At 54.1% G+C, this 20663-nt stretch overlaps 1 protein-coding gene across 3 annotated transcripts in view; it reads left to right on the forward strand.

The window, feature by feature from the left end:
* Window positions 1-20663, forward strand: part of IFT140 (intraflagellar transport 140) — an 88940-nt gene that overhangs the window by 67167 nt on the left and 1110 nt on the right. For all 3 annotated transcript variants that reach the window (XM_070567052.1, XM_070567054.1, XM_070567053.1), the window contains exons 19-29: window positions 6004-6181; window positions 7002-7192; window positions 7875-7970; window positions 8292-8424; window positions 8507-8650; window positions 9294-9422; window positions 9540-9722; window positions 12356-12562; window positions 12818-13030; window positions 13111-13277; window positions 14661-14802. In XM_070567052.1, coding sequence (XP_070423153.1) covers window positions 6004-6181; window positions 7002-7192; window positions 7875-7970; window positions 8292-8424; window positions 8507-8650; window positions 9294-9422; window positions 9540-9722; window positions 12356-12562; window positions 12818-13030; window positions 13111-13277; window positions 14661-14802 — 1783 coding nt within the window. The remainder of the gene's footprint in view (window positions 1-6003; window positions 6182-7001; window positions 7193-7874; window positions 7971-8291; window positions 8425-8506; window positions 8651-9293; window positions 9423-9539; window positions 9723-12355; window positions 12563-12817; window positions 13031-13110; window positions 13278-14660; window positions 14803-20663) is intronic.

The raw sequence follows: 20663 nt of genomic DNA on the forward strand, positions 1-20663 counted from the left end.
GAATGTGGTTTCTGGCCCGGACTGTGTTTGCTGCTGACAGGAATGTTGATTGGCACAGCTGATAAGGGAGCAGGTCCATCACTTCAGTGCACTGTTGGACATCGGACAAACCCCTTAAGCTGCTGGGAACTTGGAGAGATCTTCATCTGCTCTGCCCTGACCCTTCTGCGCCAGGAGCCTAACCCAGTGTGAGGATCTATGGCACCAGCTCTGGAGCCCCCACACCAAGCACAGGGCCTCTGACCCAGCCAGGGCCCCAAAGCGGATGTGAATGAATAAAAAGGCACATGTGTGCCACGTTCTAAGCACACGTGCCCAAGACATTGTGAAGTTTTCCCCCCTTGGGCTCTGTGTAGGAGCAGCATGTGCCTCTTGACTGTTGGCTGTCTTCACACATTGCCCCATCGTCATCACCATGTCCCCCAAAGTGTAGGGACGAGCACCCTCATTTACAGGAGAGGAAGTTGAGGCTCAGAGAGGTCACACAACTTGCCCAGGTCACGGAGATAATGAGATGACCGCAATCTGAAGAGCCGAGTGGAACTGGTCTGGTCTCAGCCCTCTCCAGGTCGGCTTCTCTGGCTCCTGGAGCTCCAGAGTTCCCAACCTGTGTGGACACCAATCAGGGTCCCGGCCAGCCCTGGAAGCCCCGCCCCCATTGCTGTTGATCGCATGTCTGCAGGGGCCCTGCACTGCCGCTCGCAGGCGAGGCTCCCACGCCAGGGTCACATTCCCAAAAGGCAGGGGCCGTTGGAGAATCGTGGGTTCCAAGAAACGTCTGTCCATCAGTTCCCTGGGGATTTTACCTATTTTAGGATTTTTCCCACCAGAGTTAGTAGCAGATGCGCCAGCGGAGTTCCTCCTACTTTCCCTCCTTCCTTGGCTTGTGCCAAAAGAAGAGGTGCTGTCCTGCTCTCCTGTTTCTCACTCCACGTCCCTGTGGTCATGCACCAGGGACTGGGTGGGGAGGGGCCGGCGTGCTGTCTCTCTCCCCGCACCTCTGCGCTCCTCTTCACGCCTCCGCTCGGAAGACCTGCCCCTTCTCTGAGGAGGACTAGGGCAAGTGCTTCAAGCACTCAGTGTTCCTAAGCACACCATGCAGTGGATCGCCTTGAAAAGGAAGTTTTCCCAGAAGTTTCCCTTAGAAGAGGGTCAGTTTCCCTCATTTATTTAAATCACCTATCCTTAGGTAGTCTTTAAATGGCTAACTTCCGATAAGAAGCAAGCACAGGGTTTCAGAAACCGGAGTGCCTGCTTTACTTGTCCCAGGAGCAGCCCTGGGTCAGCTCCATCTAGCTCTTCCCAGGCTGGGCCAGGAGAGGGCCAGGCCACCCACTGAGTCCTCCTTGTTACAGTCTCCTGGGGGCACCAGGAAGCCTTTGGGGGCTCTTGCAGGCCATCAGGTCCCACACACTGAGCCATCCCGCCAGATTCCAGCTCATGGCAGAGTGGGAAGCTGGGGGCGATGGCGGCAGGCCTGGGAGCAGAACCTGAGTTAGGAGTGACCCTGTCCTCAGAGGCACCCCGTCCATCCCTGTGACCCTGGGGGCCCACGAGGGGAATGGAAGCTAGGCCGCGGGCTCCCTGAATCACCAAGGGGGCCCCTCCTGTTCTGCATTCCGTGTCTTCAGTGCCGTCTCGGGGTCCAGCTGCGGTGCCCGCGGGTGCCTCCCGTGCCGGCCCGCAGACAAACAGGAGTGGCTCTCGGAGCGGACAAGTGGGAGACTGAGCAACAGTGTGGCTGCCGCCTGGGAGAACATGGAGTTGTTCACCCTCCAGTCACTGCTCTGACTGCAGGGTCCCCACAGAGCAGGCCCGGGAAGAGGGGCCTCTGGGGCTGGTTCCGGCAGCTTCTCCCAGCACAAGGCTTTCCAGAAAATGGGGCCGTTTGCAGGCCAGCCTCAGCTGCCTCATGTGCCTCTCAGAGCTGATGAAGTGCAGCTGTGAGCGCTGTGCACAGACTCCCGGATGACAGGAAACTCTCAAGACGTGGATGGGGGCCAGGCGGGTGTTTACTTCTTGGAGTTTATGTAGGCTGCACAAACCCCAGAACTCCGCGCTAGAGGTAAAGCTGCCCACGGAGACAGCATCAGGAGCTGTGCACGGTGCTGAGACCATGCTGGCGGCCGGAACGCGGAGGCCAGCCGAGAACGTGGCTAGCCCTTTGGGTCTAGACTCTTCAGCAGTCCTGTGTTCAGCTGGGTGGGGAGCAGGCAGCCTCAGCCCAGGGGGGACGGGCCTTCCCAGCTTCCGTCTGCTGGCCGTTGGCTGCACTTCCAGCGCCTGCTTTTCCAAGCCCCCACTTGGCAGAAACTTAATTCCCCAGACGGAGGGCCATGTGGAAATAGCCGGGCGTTTCAGTGACCTGGTGGACAGAATACTTTGGGGTCGAGTAGGTGAACACAGCATGCCAGACAGTTTTAACCTAGAAAGGCACAACAAACCCGAGTCAGGTCCCCAGGCCCCTGGCCCCCGCCCTCAAGAGCAGCTTGCTGCTAGCCTGGAGGCACGCACAGCCATGGGCACGGGAGAGAGAGTGGCCCTGCTCTGCGCCCAGGGAAGATTCTGAGCCGTGGTTTCCGGGTTGTTTTCCACGTGAATTGGGTGCAGGTATCAGCCAGTTTGTTTTCAAGACAAAGCAGAGGGGAGGGCGGGCGAAGAGGAGACAGAAGAGGCCCCTCCCTGCCCTCGCCACACCCTCACACCTGGTCTCTTAGACTCTCAGGCACAGGTTTTTTGTTTTTTTTTTATTGAGCTCATAGTAGCTTATAACATTGTGAAATTTCAGTTGTACATTATTATTTGTCAGTCACCATATAAATGAGGCACAGGGTAGTTTAAAGAATGTTCCAATCACTTGAAATCATTTGGAAAGAATATAAAGCCCTTGTGTCTCACCAGCACCTTGCTCCTCACCCACTCATGCCACTGACCTAGAAGACGGGTGGCTCCAAGCCCCGGACCACCACCCTCCACCCAGGCCACCCACGCCTGCTCTGGGGCTGCACCTTGAAAGCATGAGGTGTGTTTAAAACAATGTGTGGGGGCCAGCCCAGTGGCGCAGTGGTCAAGTTCGTGCCCTGCTTCAGCGGCCTGGGGTTCGCTCGTTCAAATCCCGGGCGTGGACCTACGCATCACTTATCAAGCCATGCTGTGACAGGCGTCCCACGTATAAAGTAGAGGAAGATGGGCACGGATGTTAGCTCAGGGCTATTCTTCTGCAAAAAAAAAAAATGTGTGACAGTGGAAGGGTCAGGGAAATGAGAATTCTCTGAGGCGTGGTGATGACTTTCCATCAGTTCTGTAGATGAAACGAGAGAAGTTGTGTAAAATTGACTAGAAGCTGTGGGGTGAGAACAGAGTGTCCTGAGAGTCCAGATTTCACCACTGGACTCTGTGTTGTCACTAGCTGTCATTTCTAGAACTAGCAGTATCTTGGAGTGCCCTCAGTCACTGGGTCTGTCTGCCCCCAAGACCCTGGGGGGCCCAGGGAGCCCCCACCTCAGCAGGGCAGCATCCCAGCTGCTAACAGACATGTGCTTACAGACAACGGGCTTTGCACCCAGGGGCGCTTCAGCGCACGTTTCCACCAGCGCCTCAGACCAGGAGAAAGATGAACTCTGGTCTCCCGCTTGTTGTGAGGAAGGGGGTTTGAATGCAGAGAAGGTGGTTTCTTGGCTGAGGCGCCGGGGGGACGAGGGGCGGAAGGGCCTGACTCAGACGGAGCTGCAGGCTCGCTGAGCTGAGTGGGGCTTCTAAAGCTTCTGCTCTCTCAGCCAGTTAATGATGTGAACCCGGAAGCCAAGGGTCTCCTTGAGGAGGAAGGGGATGGTCTCGCACAGTGACCTTGACGTATCGTGAAGTCCACCAGCGGCTCATGTCCAAGAAATTACTTACTGACGTGTACTCCTTGGTGCTCTGGGTAGCCCTAGTGTGAGGTCATCAAAGGGGATCGAGCCCCAACAGACGTGCACAGTGCCCACATGGCCCCTCTCCCCAGGCCTCACTTCCTACGGGCCGTGGCCACCTGGGGCCAGTTGTGGCTAAAATATGCCAGACACCCTTGCACTTTCATCCCACCCTTGGTAGCCATATCTAGCGGATTAAAAAGAGTTCTGGCAGGACCCAGATAAAACCAAAAACACACTGAAGTATATGTTTGCTTGTGGGAAAGGGCACCTGGCTGCATAGCATTCTGACCACAGACGCCCATAGTGAGGTCCATCCCACCGGACCAGTGCCCACCTCGGTCCCAGTGCGTCCTCTCTCAGGAGCTCCTTTTGCCCTGATTTGATTCATGTTGGGGAACCTGAAATGAGGGTCACCTGGGGCCCCAGCCACGGCCCATAGTGGGTGGAGCCCTGCCTTTCCTGTCTGTCCTCGGGCTCTTCACAGGTAAGGCCGTCAGGGAGGGGCCCCAACATTGAGTCTACAAGCCCGGCGCTGTACGCCGAGAGCATCCCCTCATTCCCCAGCACAGTGGGCTGTGCTCTGGGAGGCAGCTCGTCCTACGCCCTCGAGCAGAGTCCCCTAAGTCCCTCTAGGGTTCCTTGGCCAGGTTGGGAGCAGCAGACCCAACCCGCCTCCTCCAGGGGCTCCCTAGCTTCATCTGCGGGGCCTCAGATGGAGCAGCCATGATGGCAAGGGGAGGGGCCTGGTCCCCAGACCCACAAGGCTATTTCCTTGGGGTTTTCTCTGTGTGAGTCTGCCCGTGAGCATGTATATCTGTGCCTAAGTGTCTGGGACATGTACAAGCGTGTGCGGGTACACGGGTGTGTCAGCGTGTACATGTGTGCATGGGACTGCAGGTTTCACACTAGGAAGAAGTCCGCACAGTGGCTGAGATGGTGCAGAAGCACACTTGTTTCCTTTGCCTTCGCTGCACAGAGCTCACACCCTGCTGTCTGTTTGGAAGGGGCCCCAGTCTGAGCTTAAGGTGGGCCGCGCAAGGCGGTGGGCTCAGGGGCCCATGAGGATGGGCCAGAGAGCGTCCTCCCGCCCGGCCCCCCCGGGACACTTGAGTTTTGTGGAGCGCCATTTCTGAGGGGTGGCCATCCCAGGTCCGAGGTCATTTCCAGCTGACCTGCCAAGGGAGGTGGGTCAGGAGCCCCAGGTCAGCATCAGAGGGAGAGAACATGCTAGAAACCTTACAACGTGGAAGGAAGCCCGCGTGCCCGCTGAGCCTTTGCTCTGACAGGCTGGCTCGCTGGTGCACCCTGATCTGCTCCCTGGAGCTGCATGAAGGTCCTCGGGGCTCGTGGGCACGAGAGAACAGGAGGCCTGGGGGTGTGCAGGGCGGCTCATGGGATCTGCACATAGTCAGCTTGGTCTGCAGGCCCATCGGGACCCTGCACTGAGCATCCTGCTCTCCAGAGCCAGGGTTGGCACCCCACATCCCACTGCCCAGACTCAGTGTGCTCCTGAGGGAGGCGCTGGGACACTCCAAGACCCCTGCTCCTCTGCCACTGCAGCCGGTGGGGTGAGAGCTCCCTGGCTGGAGGGCAGCCTGCTAGGAGCTCAGCTCTGGGAAGGGAGGCACCCGTGACCCACCCGTGGGTTGAGTGGGTGGTGACAAGAAGAGAGTGTTTGCTCAGCAGACGGACTGACTAAAGCAGGGGAGGGGATGAGAGCTGGCAGCCTACCCGGAAAACCCTTCATCTCCTGACAGAGCCCATCCCCACCGACACGGGGGAAATGTTGGAGGGAAGCTGGTGTCAGGAGCGGGTCCCAGGGCCCCTCGGGGGCCGGGAGCCGTGGGAAGCAGCGCACCAGCCACAAAGACCCAGGGAACACGTGTGTCTTGCCTATTTTCTTCTCGGAGAGGGAGCGTGGTCCCTGGTGTGCTGCGTTGCTCTGTTGCTGAAGCCAGTGAGGCTCCCACATCCCCTCCTCCTGGTGATGATGTGTGTCGGGCCTGGGTCCCCCTGTGCTGTCTGGCATTCATCTTGGTGGGCCGGAGGCACTGGCTGGAAGCTAACGGAGCTGCTGTGTCCCCTGCCGCAGTGAGGCTGTCTGGGAGAATATGGCACGAATGTGTGTGAAGACCCAGCGGCTGGATGTCGCCAAGGTGTGCCTGGGGCACATGGGCCACGCACGCGGAGCCCGAGCACTGCGGGAGGCTGAGCAGGAGCCGGAGCTGGAAGCCAGGGTGGCCGTGCTGGCCATACAGCTGGGCATGCTGGTGAGTCGGGATGCCCAGGTCCTGCAGGCAAGCAGACGGACCAGGGAGCGGACCCTGGACCTGCAGCCACGAGGGCGCTCCTGGGCTGAGGCTGGGTGAAACCAGGGGGATGGCAGGGCCGCTGCTGACTTTCCCGGGGTCCCTGCTCAGGGGAGCTGAGGGGTGTGCTTGTCTGGCTCATTTTGTTGCAGGGAACAGAAACCCCTCAAAGTAACATAAGCCAAAAAGGGGGGCAAGGTCCCTGAGGAGCTCCCGAGGCCTCTCTCCTCTGCAGGGTCTCTCCCTGCCTCCTGCGTGCTCTTGGAGCTCACGGCCCTCCCTGCTGACAGGACCCACAGCCCATAGAGGCTGATGGAACTCTCAGGAAGCAGAGGCTGCGCAGCTGGGCACAGATCAGATGGTGCTGCCACGTGGGGCCGGTCAGGGCAGACCCTCTGAAGAGGGCTGGGGGCAGGCAGCACTGAACACACCTGTGTGGTGCTCGCCTGGGTCTGTAGGGTGAGCACGGGCGCTCTGAGGGCCTGCCGGCGGGGGCGGGTCTCCTCCCCGTGGCACGGTGAGAGACAGGCCTGGGTCGGGGGCAGACCTTCCTGGCTGACGGGTAAGTCTCACTTTCTCTAGCAGGGACGGGAATGCCACATTGGCATGTGTCATTTGCCTTGAACATGTCCACACGTCCTAAAGTGTCCATCTGTCCTCCGTGTGTGCCGTGCATCTTTGTCGCAGGCTGGTTGATGGCAAGGCCACTCTCAGTACAGGTGGTGTGCACAGCAGGCCTTCTGGCCAACAGTGGCCACGCTGACGTGTGCCTCCTCTCCAGGAGGATGCCGAGCAGCTATACAAGAACTGCAAGCGCTACGACCTTCTGAACAAGCTCTACCAGGCCTCCGACCAGTGGCAGAAAGCGGTGGAAGTCGCCGAGCTCCACGACCGCATCCATCTGCGCACCACCTACTACAACTACGCCAGGCACCTGGAGGCCAGTGCCGACTGCAGCCGGGCCCTCACTTAGTGAGCGAGGGGCTGGGCGAGGCGTGCATGGAGGGTGTGCGGGCTGTGGAGGACACATGGGGCCTGTGGGGCATGTAGAGGGCGCGTGAGGACACAGGAAGGATGCACGTGGCATCCTCATGTGGAGCCTCTTCCAGCTCTCTCTTGGATGGGCCCTGGTCACCTCTTCCTTTTTGCTCTGCCCCAGAGAGATGGCCATAGAGGTTCCCAAAGGAAGGTTCTAGACTGAGGCGCCGTCTCATCTCGGCACAGGCTGTGACCTTCTTGGTGGGGGGCTTTCACGGGGAGCTTGAGACCTGTAGTTTTAGGAGAACCCCGGAGACAAGGCTGCCCCTCCAGCCCGGCACGGCTCCAGGTTTCCAGACACGTTAAGGAACACCCCTCTGAGGCCTAGAGCTGGCTGGTTGCATGCAGCCGCAGCACTGATGAGCTGGGTGTCACCTGGGGCAGTGCTGGTGGTAGGGCCCGGGGCCTGGCCACACTGAGCCCTCTCCAGGGCAGGAGCCCTCCTTACTAGGGTCCGTGCGGGCCTGCAAGCAGCGAAGAAACCCCACTGCCTCCTGACAGTGGGTCCACAGGCCGCAGAGCTGCAGGCAGGGCAGTAGTGCTCCAGCCTGTCTCCACCTGGTCATCACCGGGGCTGGGCCCATGCGAACAGGCTGCTCCTCGTCTTCTCCGGCAGCTATGAGAAGTCAGACACGCACTGCTTCGAGGTGCCCAGGATGCTGTCGGAGGACCTGCACTCCCTGGAGCTGTACATCAATAAGATGAAGGACAAGTGAGTAGCCCCCACTGGGTGCAGGAGGCCTGCGTGTGCTGCCCAGGACCAGCTGGGGGACCTCCTTCCAGAGGTTCATATGTGACAGTGTGAAGCATCCCCTCAGTTCCTCAGAGCTGGTCCCCAGGACCTGGGGCAGGGGCTTTCCCCTGGACAAGATTCCTTCAGACGCCGGGACCTCGGTCTTGGCCTCGTGCACCCAGCTTCCATGTCCGCCGGCTGCTGCGCCTGTGTGGTATACTCTGAGGGGGTGTTTGGGACCCAGGAGCTCATTTCTAGCGGGAGTGGGGACCTAAGAGAGAGACCGCGGGCTATTTCCAGGACCCTGTGGAGGTGGTGGGCCCAGTACCTGGAGAGCCAGGCGGAGATGGAGGCCGCGCTGCGCTACTATGAGCTGGCACAGGACCACTTCTCCCTGGTCCGCATTTACTGCTTCCAGGGCAACATCCAGAAGGTAGGAGCAGCCCCTGGGAGTCAGGGCTGCTCGGTGGTGTGGCGAGACAGAGCCCCCAGGAGTTTCTCTGGTGTCCTTCTAGGCTGCTGAAATAGCCAATGAGACAGGAAACTGGGCCGCGTCGTACCACCTGGCCCGCCAGTATGAGAGCCAGGAGGAAGTGAGGCAGGCAGTGCACTTCTACAGACAAGCGCAGGCCTTCAACAACGCCATCCGCCTGTGCAAGGTAGGTGGACCGCCACGGGCCGGCTCGCAGGGAGGCCTGCAGCCTCTGGCGGTTAGACCTGGGCAGGTGGAAAGGCGTGCTTCGGCGCTGTCTCCCACATTCTGTGGAGAGAGCTTCAAACAGGAAAGAGAGAGAATTGTGTCGTGGGCCTCACGTCCCTGCCCCAGGCCAGTTTTACCACTCCCACCTCACTCCGTGCGCGTCTGTGCCCTCCTTCCACCCATCTCGTCCTCTCTGACGGTGTTTGCGAGGCCTGGCTCATCACTGTGTGTCTCCTAGTATCCAGGGCTCCCGAGCAAGCAGTGAGGCTGACTTGTGCTTATGGCCTTGTAAATAGCAGACCCTTCATAGGAAGTCATTGGATATTCTGTATTCATAGAAATGTTCCAACCCAGGGTCTCACTTCTGGAAAAATCCGAAAATGTGGTGAGCCCTCACCTCAGATAGTTTCCGCAATGTTCTGTGTAATGGAAAAAAAGGAAGCCTCTGAAAATTCTGGTACATGTACCTGGTAAGACGTTAGGACAGTCATTAGAAACCATGCTCGTGTCCACCAGCAGCGAGTCAAAACGAGGGAGGTGGGCCCCACAGCAGCGTTCACAGACCTGAGCCGGAACCCCTAAGCGCCGCCTCCTCCCTGCAGGAGAATGGCCTGGACGACCAGCTCATGAACTTGGCCCTGCTGAGCTCCCCCGAGGACATGATCGAGGCAGCACGCTACTACGAGGAAAAGGGCGAGCAGATGGACAGGGCAGTCATGCTGTACCACAAGGTGAGGGGCTGGCCCTGCCCTGGACCTGAGGCGATTTGCCTGTGCATGAGGGAAGCACTAGGGCATTCGTGGGCCCTGGGGCTCAGGCGGCTGCTCAGAGTTCCCTGCTGTCTGTAGGCTGGCCACTTCTCCAAGGCCCTGGAGCTGGCCTTTGCCACCCAGCAGTTTGTGGCCCTGCAGCTCATAGCGGAGGACTTGGACGAGAAGTCGGACCCCGCCCTCCTGTCCCGCTGCTCGGACTTCTTCCTTGAGCACAGTCAGTATGAGAAGGCAGTGGAGCTGCTGCTGGCCGCCAAGAAGGTAAGGGGTCTGCAGAGTCCCCCCGCCGGGACACACTCAGGCACTAAAGCCTCAGGGTCACCTTTCCTGCAAACACGGTGGATGCGGCTTTGATGTCTCTCCTGGGACGATCTCACAAGGAAGGCTGTGGCCCTGGCCTGCCCTGGGGGTGAAGGGTGCTAAGAGCAAGCTTCACAGCCCTCGCGGGGAGACTCCCTGCCCGCTCACGGGTGTCTTCAAATTCTAACCAGGGAGCTGCACTCAGCTTTTGTGTGTGTGTGTGGTAAAGTACATGTAACGTAAAATTTACCATCTTAGCTGTTTTTCAAGCGTACAGCCCAGTAGTGTTAAGTGTATTTACATTTTCATGCAACCAATCTCCAGAACTCTTTTCATCTTGTAAAACTAAAACTCCGTCCCCACTAAACAACACCTCCCGTCCCTCTCCCCCTGACACCCACCCTCTACTTTCCGTCTCTCTGAATTTGATGACTCGAGGGAGCTGACTTGCTTACTTCACTCAGCTTATCGAGGACTCAGCGTGCTGTCCTCAAGGTCCCTCTGTGTTGTAGCGTGTGTCAGAATGTCCTTCCTATTTAAGACTGAGTGATACTTCATTGTATGTACGGATCACATTTTGCTTACCGTTCCTCCATAGATGGACACTTGGGCTGCTTGTGCCTTTTGACTGTTGTGAATAATGCTATTATGAGCGTGACTGTACAAATATCTCGTTGAGACCTTTCAATTCTTTTGGGTATTTACCCAGAAATGGAATTGCTGGATCATATGGTAACCCTGTTTTAATTTTTTGAGGGACCTCCACAGTTTCCACAGCAGCTGAACCATTTTACATTCCCACCAACAGTGCACAGGGGTCCCAGTTTCTCCACATCCTCGTCAACACTTGCTATTTTCTAGTTTGTTATGGTAGCCATGCTAGTGGGTATGTGTACTAACCTTTTTTAAGTAGGAAAATTCCCCTTGATAGAAACTGAATGGAGTTCTGGGGAATTGTTAATCACACAGAATGAGCCTGTCCACTGCAAGCTCTTTCCTCCTGAGCCAGGATTGTGCTTGCAGCTCAGGCTCTCCCTCTGAGTGATGTCAGAATCCTGGCACAAATGAAGAGGCACACAGCCTGTTTTTGTTTAGAAAGACCCAACAGATGCACAAGTGGATCCTCCCTCAGTTAGACTCAGACTTAATCTAACCCCAGGAAAAATAGCACGGCGCTTTCTCTAGCTAGATAAATGGATTCTGTGTTTTCACAGTGAAAAGCAGAGAAGCCAGAATAGCCAGGAAAAATCTGGAAGGAAGACTAATGAGCAGTGATTAAGTCTCCCAGATCATAAAATGTATCAAAGCTAGAATAATTGGGGTCTGGTTCATGAGCAGGCCTGGAAAGTCCAGAAACAGAGCCACATACGTAAATACATTTAGTCTGTGATGCTGGAGCATCTCCAACAGAGGGCAGAAGATGAGTCCTTCAGTAAATGGGTTCATACAACCAGCTGGTAGCCGCTTGGGAAAGAAAGAGTTAAAGCCTGCTCACCTCCCTCCCTGTAAACTCCAGATGGGTCAGAGATTTCGGGCTAACGGTGAAAGAGCAGCGGTTCCGCCAAAGCCTCAGTGTGTCTCGTGGCGCAGTCTTAAAGGAGGAAGATGTTTTCTAAGTCTGATCCAAACCTAGAAGCCGTGATGGGAAAGGCTTGATCAATTCGACCAAATACAAATTTGAAAATAGTGCATGGAGAAAACTCCATAAACAAAGTAAAGATAAATAATAAAATAATAAGAAAAAATATATATTCTACCTGTATCCTGAAAATCTAGTTTTCTTAATAGGTATAGAGTTCCCATAAACCAATAAGAAACTTACCAGCAACTCAAAAGGAAAAGACAAAGAATGTGGATAATATGAATATGAATAAAAATTCAGTTTATTTAAAAAAGAAATATGGTGGTCCCTGAATGTCAGATACTTAGCCTCGTTTGTAATAAGAGAAATACAGATCAAAACTCTAGGAGATTCCATTTTTCATGAAGTAGGCTCGTAAAGGTGAAAGGTTAGACATCCCAGTAGATTGCCATGGAAACGCAGCGGCACTAGCCTCAAGTCTCCCTCCACCCAGTGCATGCTGTCCTCGGAATCCGTCCTGACCAGGCGTTGGAACCCGTGCGAATGGCAGATGCACAAGGGCTGTACCAGCAAAGGATTGTCGGCAGGACAAGTTAAATAATCAGCGTTTCTATCAGAAAGAACGCGCAGCCCCTTGCCTGCTGAGACAGGCTCGTCTCCAAGACATCATTCTTTTTTTTCCCAAGACGTATTCTTAAGTGAGGACTATAAAATTTTTCTTAAATTTTTAAGAAATTAATTAAACCCCTTAATTAAAAAATTTGAAAAGAATTATAGAATAAAATTAATTTCTGATTACCTTTCCTCTCACCACAAATGTAATATTCTTTTGAAAGCTCCGCGTTTCCCTCACTGCATTCTAGAATGTTAATAGCGTGAGAGAAAGTGACATGCCACCACTGAGCCGTGGGCCTGGCCTCCTCTGAGGCCCTCAGCCCCCCTCAGCGGCCCATGGCCCCCCTCAGCGGCCCACCGTAACCTCCACTTCTCGGTCTCTGTGGCTCCTGCCCAGTATCACGAAGCCCTGCAGCTGTGCCTGGAGCAGAACATGACCATCACCGAGGAGATGGCCGAGAAGATGACAGTGGCCAAGGACTCCAAGGCCCTGTCGGAAGAGGCCCGGCGGGAGCTGCTGGAGCAGATAGCCCACTGCTGCATGCGCCAGGGCAACTACCACCTGGCGACCAAGAAGTACACGCAGGCCGGGAACAAGCTGAAGGTGAGCCCCGGCCGGCTGCTCCTCCAGGCATCACTGCCCGTTGGATGCAGCGTGCCCCCTGCGCGCTTTCCATGTGCCCCAAGCTTCCCCCACCAGGGCTTTCAAGCCTGCTGCGAGGACCGCCAAGCCCTGAGCTCGCTCTTGGCAGGAGTCCCAGCTGCAGCGGCAGGCGGGAGAGCGTGTGCCCCTTTCTCGGAGGGTGGCGCAACATTCACCTCGAGCTCCTAGCCCAGCCCAGGCTCTGTCCCTGTCTAGGCCATGAGAGCACTGCTGAAGTCTGGGGACACGGAGAAAATCATCTTCTTTGCGGGCGTCTCGAGGCAAAAGGAAATCTACATCATGGCTGCCAACTACCTGCAGTCCCTGGACTGGCGGCGGGAGCCCGAGATCATGAAGAACATCATCGGCTTCTACACCAAGGGGCGTGCCCTGGACCTGCTGGCGGGCTTTTACGATGCCTGTGCCCAGGTGCACACCCTCCTCTTGTTCCAGCAGCCCCTGGGGAGGGTCGTGGAGCCCCGAGGGTCCTGACAGTCTCGTCCACGCAGGTGGAGATTGATGAATACCAGAACTACGACAAAGCCCACGGGGCACTGACGGAGGCCTACAAGTGCCTGTCCAAGGCCAAGGCCAAGAGTCCCCTGGACCAGGAGGCCAGGCTGGCTCGGCTGCAGAGCAAGATGGCGCTGGTGGAGCGGTTCGTCCAGGCCCGCAGGTGCGTTGGCCACAGGAGGCTGGGTGCAGGCTGGCGGCGCGCTGCGCCTCAGGTCCCGTGGAGCTCCCCAGGGAACCCCCCAGGCTCCCGCTTCCGCCTCCTGACTCCAGCTCCCCTGACCGCCAGGGCCCAGACCCAGGTTTCATTTCCCATGAGCATTCTTCAAAGGAACTCCTGGACGGCTGGGCAGGCATGCGAGGGGCATTACTGTTCTTTCGTGTCTGAGCTCCTCTTGGGAAGTTCCCTCAGACCCTGGGGCACACTTTTGGGAAGATCGTTCCAGAAATAGAGACCATTGAGAGAGAAATCTGGTGGTGGGGGCGCTGGGGCACATTTGGGTTGGGAGACGATGTGTCTGAGGGACCCTGGGACCTGCTCAGGTATGTGCAGAGGTCAAGCAGGGGGGTTCCAAGCGAGGGGGCCATAGTACCGCCAGGGAAGGCAGGGACTGTGGTGACCGAGCACACGTCCTCCCCAGGCCTGTGGGAGGGGGCTGGGGCCTCACGGTGTCTGTGTTTAGAAGAGGCCACAAATCTAAGTTTGTACGTGCCACTGGTTTTATTTATTGGCAGCTCATCCAGCTGTTCCCGGAGCCAGCTGTGAGGGCAGCAGAGCTCAGCTTCTGCCTAAACCAGTAAAAGCATTTTCCTTATCTGAGAACATGCTTTAGAGAAAAGAGTTCCAAAAATACTTTGACACTGTCATACAAAGTGCGCTCTTTGAAGGGCACTCACACTCGGATGTGTAAGTTCTGAAATATCTGCTGAGGGAGAAGGGATGAGAGTAGGCAGCAAGGACTGTGCAGCCACAGGGCAGGGTGCTGTGGATGGAGGGGAGGGGACTCGTGACGCCAGAGGGCCGGCTGCCTGGAGTCAGAGCCTGAGCCCCTCACAGCTCCAGCCGCCAGCCCTGCCCTGAGTCCCACTGGGGCCGGCTCACCAGGCCCTCCTGGTCCAGCCCCAGCTCATGCACTACCCGCTCCTCCGCAGCCTGTGTCCCTGCGCTGGCCTTGGCTCATGCTGGCCCCCTGCCTGACGGCCTGAGGCGCGCCGGAGCGCCCCTCTCCACGCCCCTCGTCCCCGTCTGCCTCACACCGTCCGCCTCTAGACTGTCTCCTGGCCAGGGCCCGCGACTGACAAACCGTTCACTCTCCAGGGCCTAGCGCGTACCAGCACTGCGAGCCATCAGGAAGTTCTCGTTAAATGAATGAGCGAATTTATGAATTAACTCATTAATGAATTGATTTAATTCACAGGAATTACCTTCACAAAAGGTCCATCCTGTTGGTTCCCCTGAGCTCCTCCTTCAGCCGGGAGCCTGCTCTGACCTCTGACACACAGCTGTTTCCTGGCCTCAGGCTCAGGCTGTCCTTGCTCTCTGCAGGACGTACACCGAGGACCCCAAGGAGTCGGTCAGGCAGTGCGAGCTGCTGCTGGAAGAGCCGGACCTGGACAGCACCATCCGCATCGGGGACGTGTACGGCTTCCTGGTGGAGCACTACCTGCAGATGGAGGAGTTCCAGATGGTGAGGCCGCGGCGCCGGCTCCACAGCCGGCTGGCCGGGGTTCAGGGCGGTCCACGGCTCCGCTTCCCGGGGTGGGCCCCACCCGCGGCGGCTCTGGAGGCTCCCCGGGGAGGGGGCGCCTCTTCTGTTTTTGGTTTTGAGTTTTAGCCTTTTTTATTTTGGAATAATTTCAAACTGAGAAGTTACAAGAATAATAGAATCCAAGCGTTCCCTTTACTAGATCCACCGGTTTTTAACATTTTGCCACATTTACTTGCTTATTCTCTATGTATATTTTCAATTTCTACTTTATACATAAACTGGGTATTTTTCTGCGCCATTGGAGAGGTCCTTAGTTCCTCACACCTGGACAGACACCTGGGAGTGGAACTGCCGACTCATGTAGTCAGCGTGTTTCACTCTAAGAAACTACCAGGGGCTGGCCCAGTTAAGTGCGCACGTTCCACTTTGGCAGCCCGGGGTTTGTGGTTCAGATCCCGGGTGTGGACATGGCACCGCTTAGCAAACCATGCTGTGGTAGGCATCCCACATATAAAGTAGAGGAAGATGGGCATGGATGTTAGCTCAGGGCCAGTCTTCCTCAGCAAAAAGAGGAGGATTGGCGGCAGATGTTAGCTCAGGGCTAATCTTCCTCAAAAAAAAAAAAAGAAAAGAAACTACCAAACTTCTCTTTATTTTCTTTTTCATGATTGGTCTCAGGTTTATTCAGCCTCATAAAATGCACTGGGAAGCATGCCCACCTCCTGTAGTTTCTAAAAGAGCTTATGTAGCACCAGTATTATTCTTCCTTAAACGTTGATAGAATGCATACGTGAGCCTGCCTGGGTAGGGAGCTTTCTTTACGGAAGGTTTTTGATAATTCAGTTTAACAGTGGTTCTCAAACATTTTGGTCTTGGGACCCCTTTGCCCTAGGAAAGTACTGGGGACCCTAAGAACTTTTATTTATGTGGGTTTTCGCTACCAGTATTTACTGTGCAGGAGTACCTCGTTTTTGTTGCGCTTTGCTTTATTGCGCTTTGCAGATACTGCATTTTCTACAAGACCCTCCACCAGTTGTTAGCCCAGGTGCCAATCTTTTAAAAATAAATAAATAAATAAATAAATAACATTCTCATTAAAAATAACTATATTTTCCAAAACAAATTTAGTGAGAAAAATAGCATTGTGTTACATTTTTACAAATCTCTTTACTGTCTGGCTTGATACAAGACAGCTGGATTCTCACTTTTTTTTTTTTTAAGATTTTATTTTTCCTTTTCTCCCCAAAGCCCCCGGTACCTGGTTGCATATCTTAGTTGTGGTTCCTTCTAGTTGTGGCATGTGGGACGCCGCCTCAGCATGCCCTGACGAGCAGTGCCAGGTCCACGCCCAGGATTCAAACCAGTGAAACCCTGGGCCACCGAAGCAGAGCTCAGGAACTTAACCACTCGGCCACGGGGCCGCCCCAAGGATTCTCCATTTTTGCTTCTACATTCAGTCTGGTACAATAGGTTGTTTAGTTGAAATATATGGAGAAAATCCAGCCTCCCCCCAGTATGTGGTGAGGAGGGGAGCCCTCCCAGACACCGGGGATCTCCTTCGACGCCACACCAAAACCACCAAGCAGCATTTCCTACCAGTTATTTGCGGTGAGGAGCCTGAAACCACATCAGTGTTACTTTGTACCGTTACACTAAACCCATTGTCTCTTGGATCTGTTATACATACATGATTTTATAACATGTTGGTCATTTAAAAATATTGATTCCCCGAGTTATGCAAATGTCAACACATTTCGTTAAACATATCAAAAAATTACATTTGCTGATATCACCACTGTTCCCTTCAGAAAAGTCTTTAAATATTGGGAAGATGTCCAGCTCATGGTGGCCAATACACAGGGTTTCTGAAATTCTAACTTTCGCTTGAAAGCTCAGATTTTATCCTTGGAAAAAATGCTGTCAGTTACTATTGCTCATTTTTGAGAAAGAGTCTGCGACATACCTAAGTCTGAATAACCACAGTTGATCTTTCAGTCACTTTTACAGATAAAATTGGTGCTCCAGATAAAAGTGACTAATTTAGCTCATGACTCGCACAGCTGTGTTTCCTCATCTTTGTCAGCATCTGGCACTGTCAGCCGTCCTGTGGCTGTGCGGAGGCATCGCGTCGTGGTCTTCCTGTGCTCTTTCTAGGTGACTGGTGGTGGTGAGCACCCTCACGTGCTTGATGGCTCTCTGTATGTCTCCTCTGGCAAGTGCTCCAATCCTTTCCTGTCATTCTGCTGGGTCTTTGTCTTATTGTTGATGGTGGTCTTTGTATAATCTAGGTGTATTTCCTGTATCAGACGTGAGCTGCAGTGTTTTCTCCCGTCTATAGGAAGTTCCCTCTCCTCCTCTCCCCTCTCCCCCTGGACGCCTGTTACTTGTTACTTCTTGGATGTGTAAATTTATGTCTTTCACTAAATTGGGGAAAATTATAATTATTTTTCCTTCAAATATTTTTTTTGGCCTCGTTTTTTCTGGGACTCCAATTAAATGGTAGGCCTTTTTATATTACGTGGACACACATTTGTAATTACTGTTCATTTTTTTCTATCACTTTTTTCTCTTATTTGAATTAGATAACTTATATGGATCTATCTTCAAATACACTGACTTTCGTTGGCTATCTTCAATCTGCTGTTAATTTCTCCAGCAACTTTTTCATTTTAGATTTTGTATTTTTCAGTTCTAGAATTTAAACGTAGCCCTGTTTGTTTCTTTGCTAAAATTTCCTATTTGTTCATTCCTTAAAAACGTATTTTCCTTTATACACTAGAGTGTAGTTAAAATTGCTGCTCTAAAGTTTTGTTTCTGTTTTTTTTTTATTAAGATTATGATAGATTACAACCTTGTGAGATTTCAGTTGTACATTATTGTTAGTCATGTTGTGGGTACACCACTTCACCCTTTGTGCCCTCCCCCCACCCCCCCTTTTCCCTGGTAACCACCGATCAGTTCTCCTTGTCTATATGTTAACTTCCACCTATAAGTGGAGTCATATAGAGTTCGTCTTTCTCTGTCTGGCTTATTTCGCTTAATATAATACCCTCAAGGTCCATCCATGTTGATGCGAATGGAACAATTTGGTCCTTTTTCCTGGCTGAGTAGTATTCCATTGTGTATATATACCATATCTTCTTTATCCAATCATCAGTTTCTGGGCAGCTGCTCTAAAGTTTTTGCTGCTAATTGCAACATCTGGATCATGTCAAATGTGTCTCCACTATTTGTCTTTTCTCTTGAATATAGGTCAAGTTTTCTTGGTTCTTATGTCTAGCAATTTTTTTGTATCCTGGACATTGTGGATAACCCATTGCAGAGACCCCAGATTCCGTAATATTCCTCCAAGAGTATTACTGTTTCTTTCATTCTTTCTCTCTTCCTTCTCTTTCTCCCTCCCACCCTCCCTCTCTTTCTTCGTTCCTCAGGACTTTAGCTTTGGTGAGGCTTCTTGAGGTCTGCCCCCGTCCCCTCCACATGCAGACTGCAGGGTCAACCAGAGATTGGGGCAGAGTTCGTATTCAGAATTTGGGCTCCCCTCTGTGACTCCTCTTTTCCAGTATTTCCTCACATTCCACCTGCTGTGGTTGACCCCGACTGTGTTTCTGGCTCTTTAAGCCGGGGGGTGCGGGTTTCTATGTGCCTTTTAGCTTCGCACAGTGGCCCTGGCTGGGACCTCCCCTGAGGCACAGGTTACAACAAGCAGAACACTCACCCCTGCTCCTCCCGTCTTCCAGATGTCGGCTCTGCCCCTCTCTGCCTGCCTGCCTGTGTCCTCTGGTGCCTTTTCTGTTTTGCCCAGCGTATCATTGTCTGTGAGAGGGTTGGTCTAATATGAGTTGCTGTGCCATTGCCAGAAGCCTCTCTCCTCATCTCTTCAGTCCTAGTCCTCTTGTAACCCGCGTAAGAACTCCACCCGGCTGCGGCCGTCCTTCGTGTTCCAGAGGGTTTCCTATAGACCTTGCTCTGCCTGCGGCATCCCCCTCCACCACCCGCGGAGTTAACCTAGTAGACAGTTCCTGGTGAAACTGCAGTGACCCCACGCGAGCTCATCGTCCTTTCCCAAGTGCTCACAAGCCAAGTGTTGCCAAGCTAATTTCAAAACTGTTGCTGGTGAACTACGCCAGCCTCATCGGGCTGCCGTTTCCAGATCCACAGGCAAGTTATCCGTCAGCAGCTCCCCTAGGCTGAAGGTCAGACCATGAGGCTCAGGTTTCCTGAGCTGCTCACTCCTTCCCTCTTTGGCCCCCCCCATTCCCATTCACTCGCCCGTCTTTGTTGGGAGAAAACAGCTCTTAATCTGGTCTCAACAAGGTTCCTTCTTTTTCAGAGGATAAAAACAAAATTGGACTGTAGGAATGTGCAGACCACTGTATTCTCAAAATTAACAGAAAAGTCACATTTTAAGTATTTCACTGAATTCTTTGTTGTCTTGACCCTTGTTTGAAGCCGCTGGGATTCAGTAACTCTAAATTTTAAAGGTTCTGTCAGTAAGTTGAGAAAGGACAGGCACGCGCGAGCTGCCCCTTGGTGGGCAGAGAAACCCCGTTGCCGCTCTGACCTCTCTCCTTCGCTTCACCTTCAAACCCCTTCCCCTTGTGTCTCCCCCTCCTTCTTGCTGCCCTGTCATCAGACTCCTGACCTTAGATGGTGAGTGTCCTCAGCCATCAGGACACCCAGTAATGTTTGTCTTTGTCGCCCTCCCTCTGGTTGGGTGACCACACCTTCCTTCGGGAAACTGCTTCCTTGCCCTTCGTGGAACCCGCCCTGCACACGGAGGGCTTACACCGCTGGGCCCTGGTTGTGTTCGCTTACGCACAGGTCCTTTCTGCCCATGACGTTCTTCCTCCCAGCCTCATCAGCTCGCTACTCCCTCTCCCTCCCTCCAGCCCGCCCCTCAGTGTAGGCACTCGCTGGATTCTGCTTGCTGCCAGACCTTGCCTCCTTCTGAAGCTCTGGCCCCCAGGAAGCTCTCATGCCGTCCTGGCCTTGGTCTTTGGGCTGGTGTCCTGTGTGCCCAGCACAGTGCCTGGTCACAGCAGGCAACTGGTAAATCCCTAAGGAAGTCCTTCATGTGAGGATGTCTTCTCTCCCCTCGTTTGATGACTCCTGGGGGCTTGCACTCTGCCCATCCCCCACCCCTCCAAAAACCATTTTATCTTCACATCTTTGTGTTTATGATCATCTTTCTTTTTTCCTTTTTTGGTAAGGAAGATTGGCCCTGAGCTGACATCTGTGCCAATCTTCCTGTTTTGTATGTGGGTCACTGCCATAGCATGGCTTGATGAGCGCTGTTTAGGTCCATGCTTGGGATGCAAACCCATGAACCCTGGGCCACCAAAGTAGAGTACAGGAACCTAACCACTACGCCACCAGGCCAGCCCCTCATTTTTTATATCTTAGCTATATCTGCCCAAAATAAAATTGCTCTAAAAGTTTTATCATCTTTAAGAAATACTAAGTAAGATCTGATCATTATTCCTCATAAAGAAAATTTAGAAGTTCCTAGAAATTTTGGTCACATTCTGAATTAATATAAAGTGTACCTTGGGGGTGAGCCTTAGAAGCCACTGAGGCCCACCCATGCCTGTGTGCAGCCCTGCCTGTGGGTGAGCAGATGTAGCAAGTGTTAGCAGGTGTGGCAGGCAAGGGAAGGTGTGCACAGGTACAGGCAGGTATGGGCAGGTGAGGGTAGGTGTCGGCAGGCATGGGCAGGCGTGGCAGACATAGGCTGTCCTGCCTCAGACCCCCCCCCGTCCTGAGCTACTCTGCCTTGCACCCCCATGCTCTCCCACATATTCCCACTGGCAGGACCAGAGGAAACGCCACAGGAACAA

Source organism: Equus przewalskii, chromosome 12 (assembly GCF_037783145.1).
Source record: "Equus przewalskii isolate Varuska chromosome 12, EquPr2, whole genome shotgun sequence".
Taxonomy (NCBI): domain Eukaryota; kingdom Metazoa; phylum Chordata; class Mammalia; order Perissodactyla; family Equidae; genus Equus; species Equus przewalskii.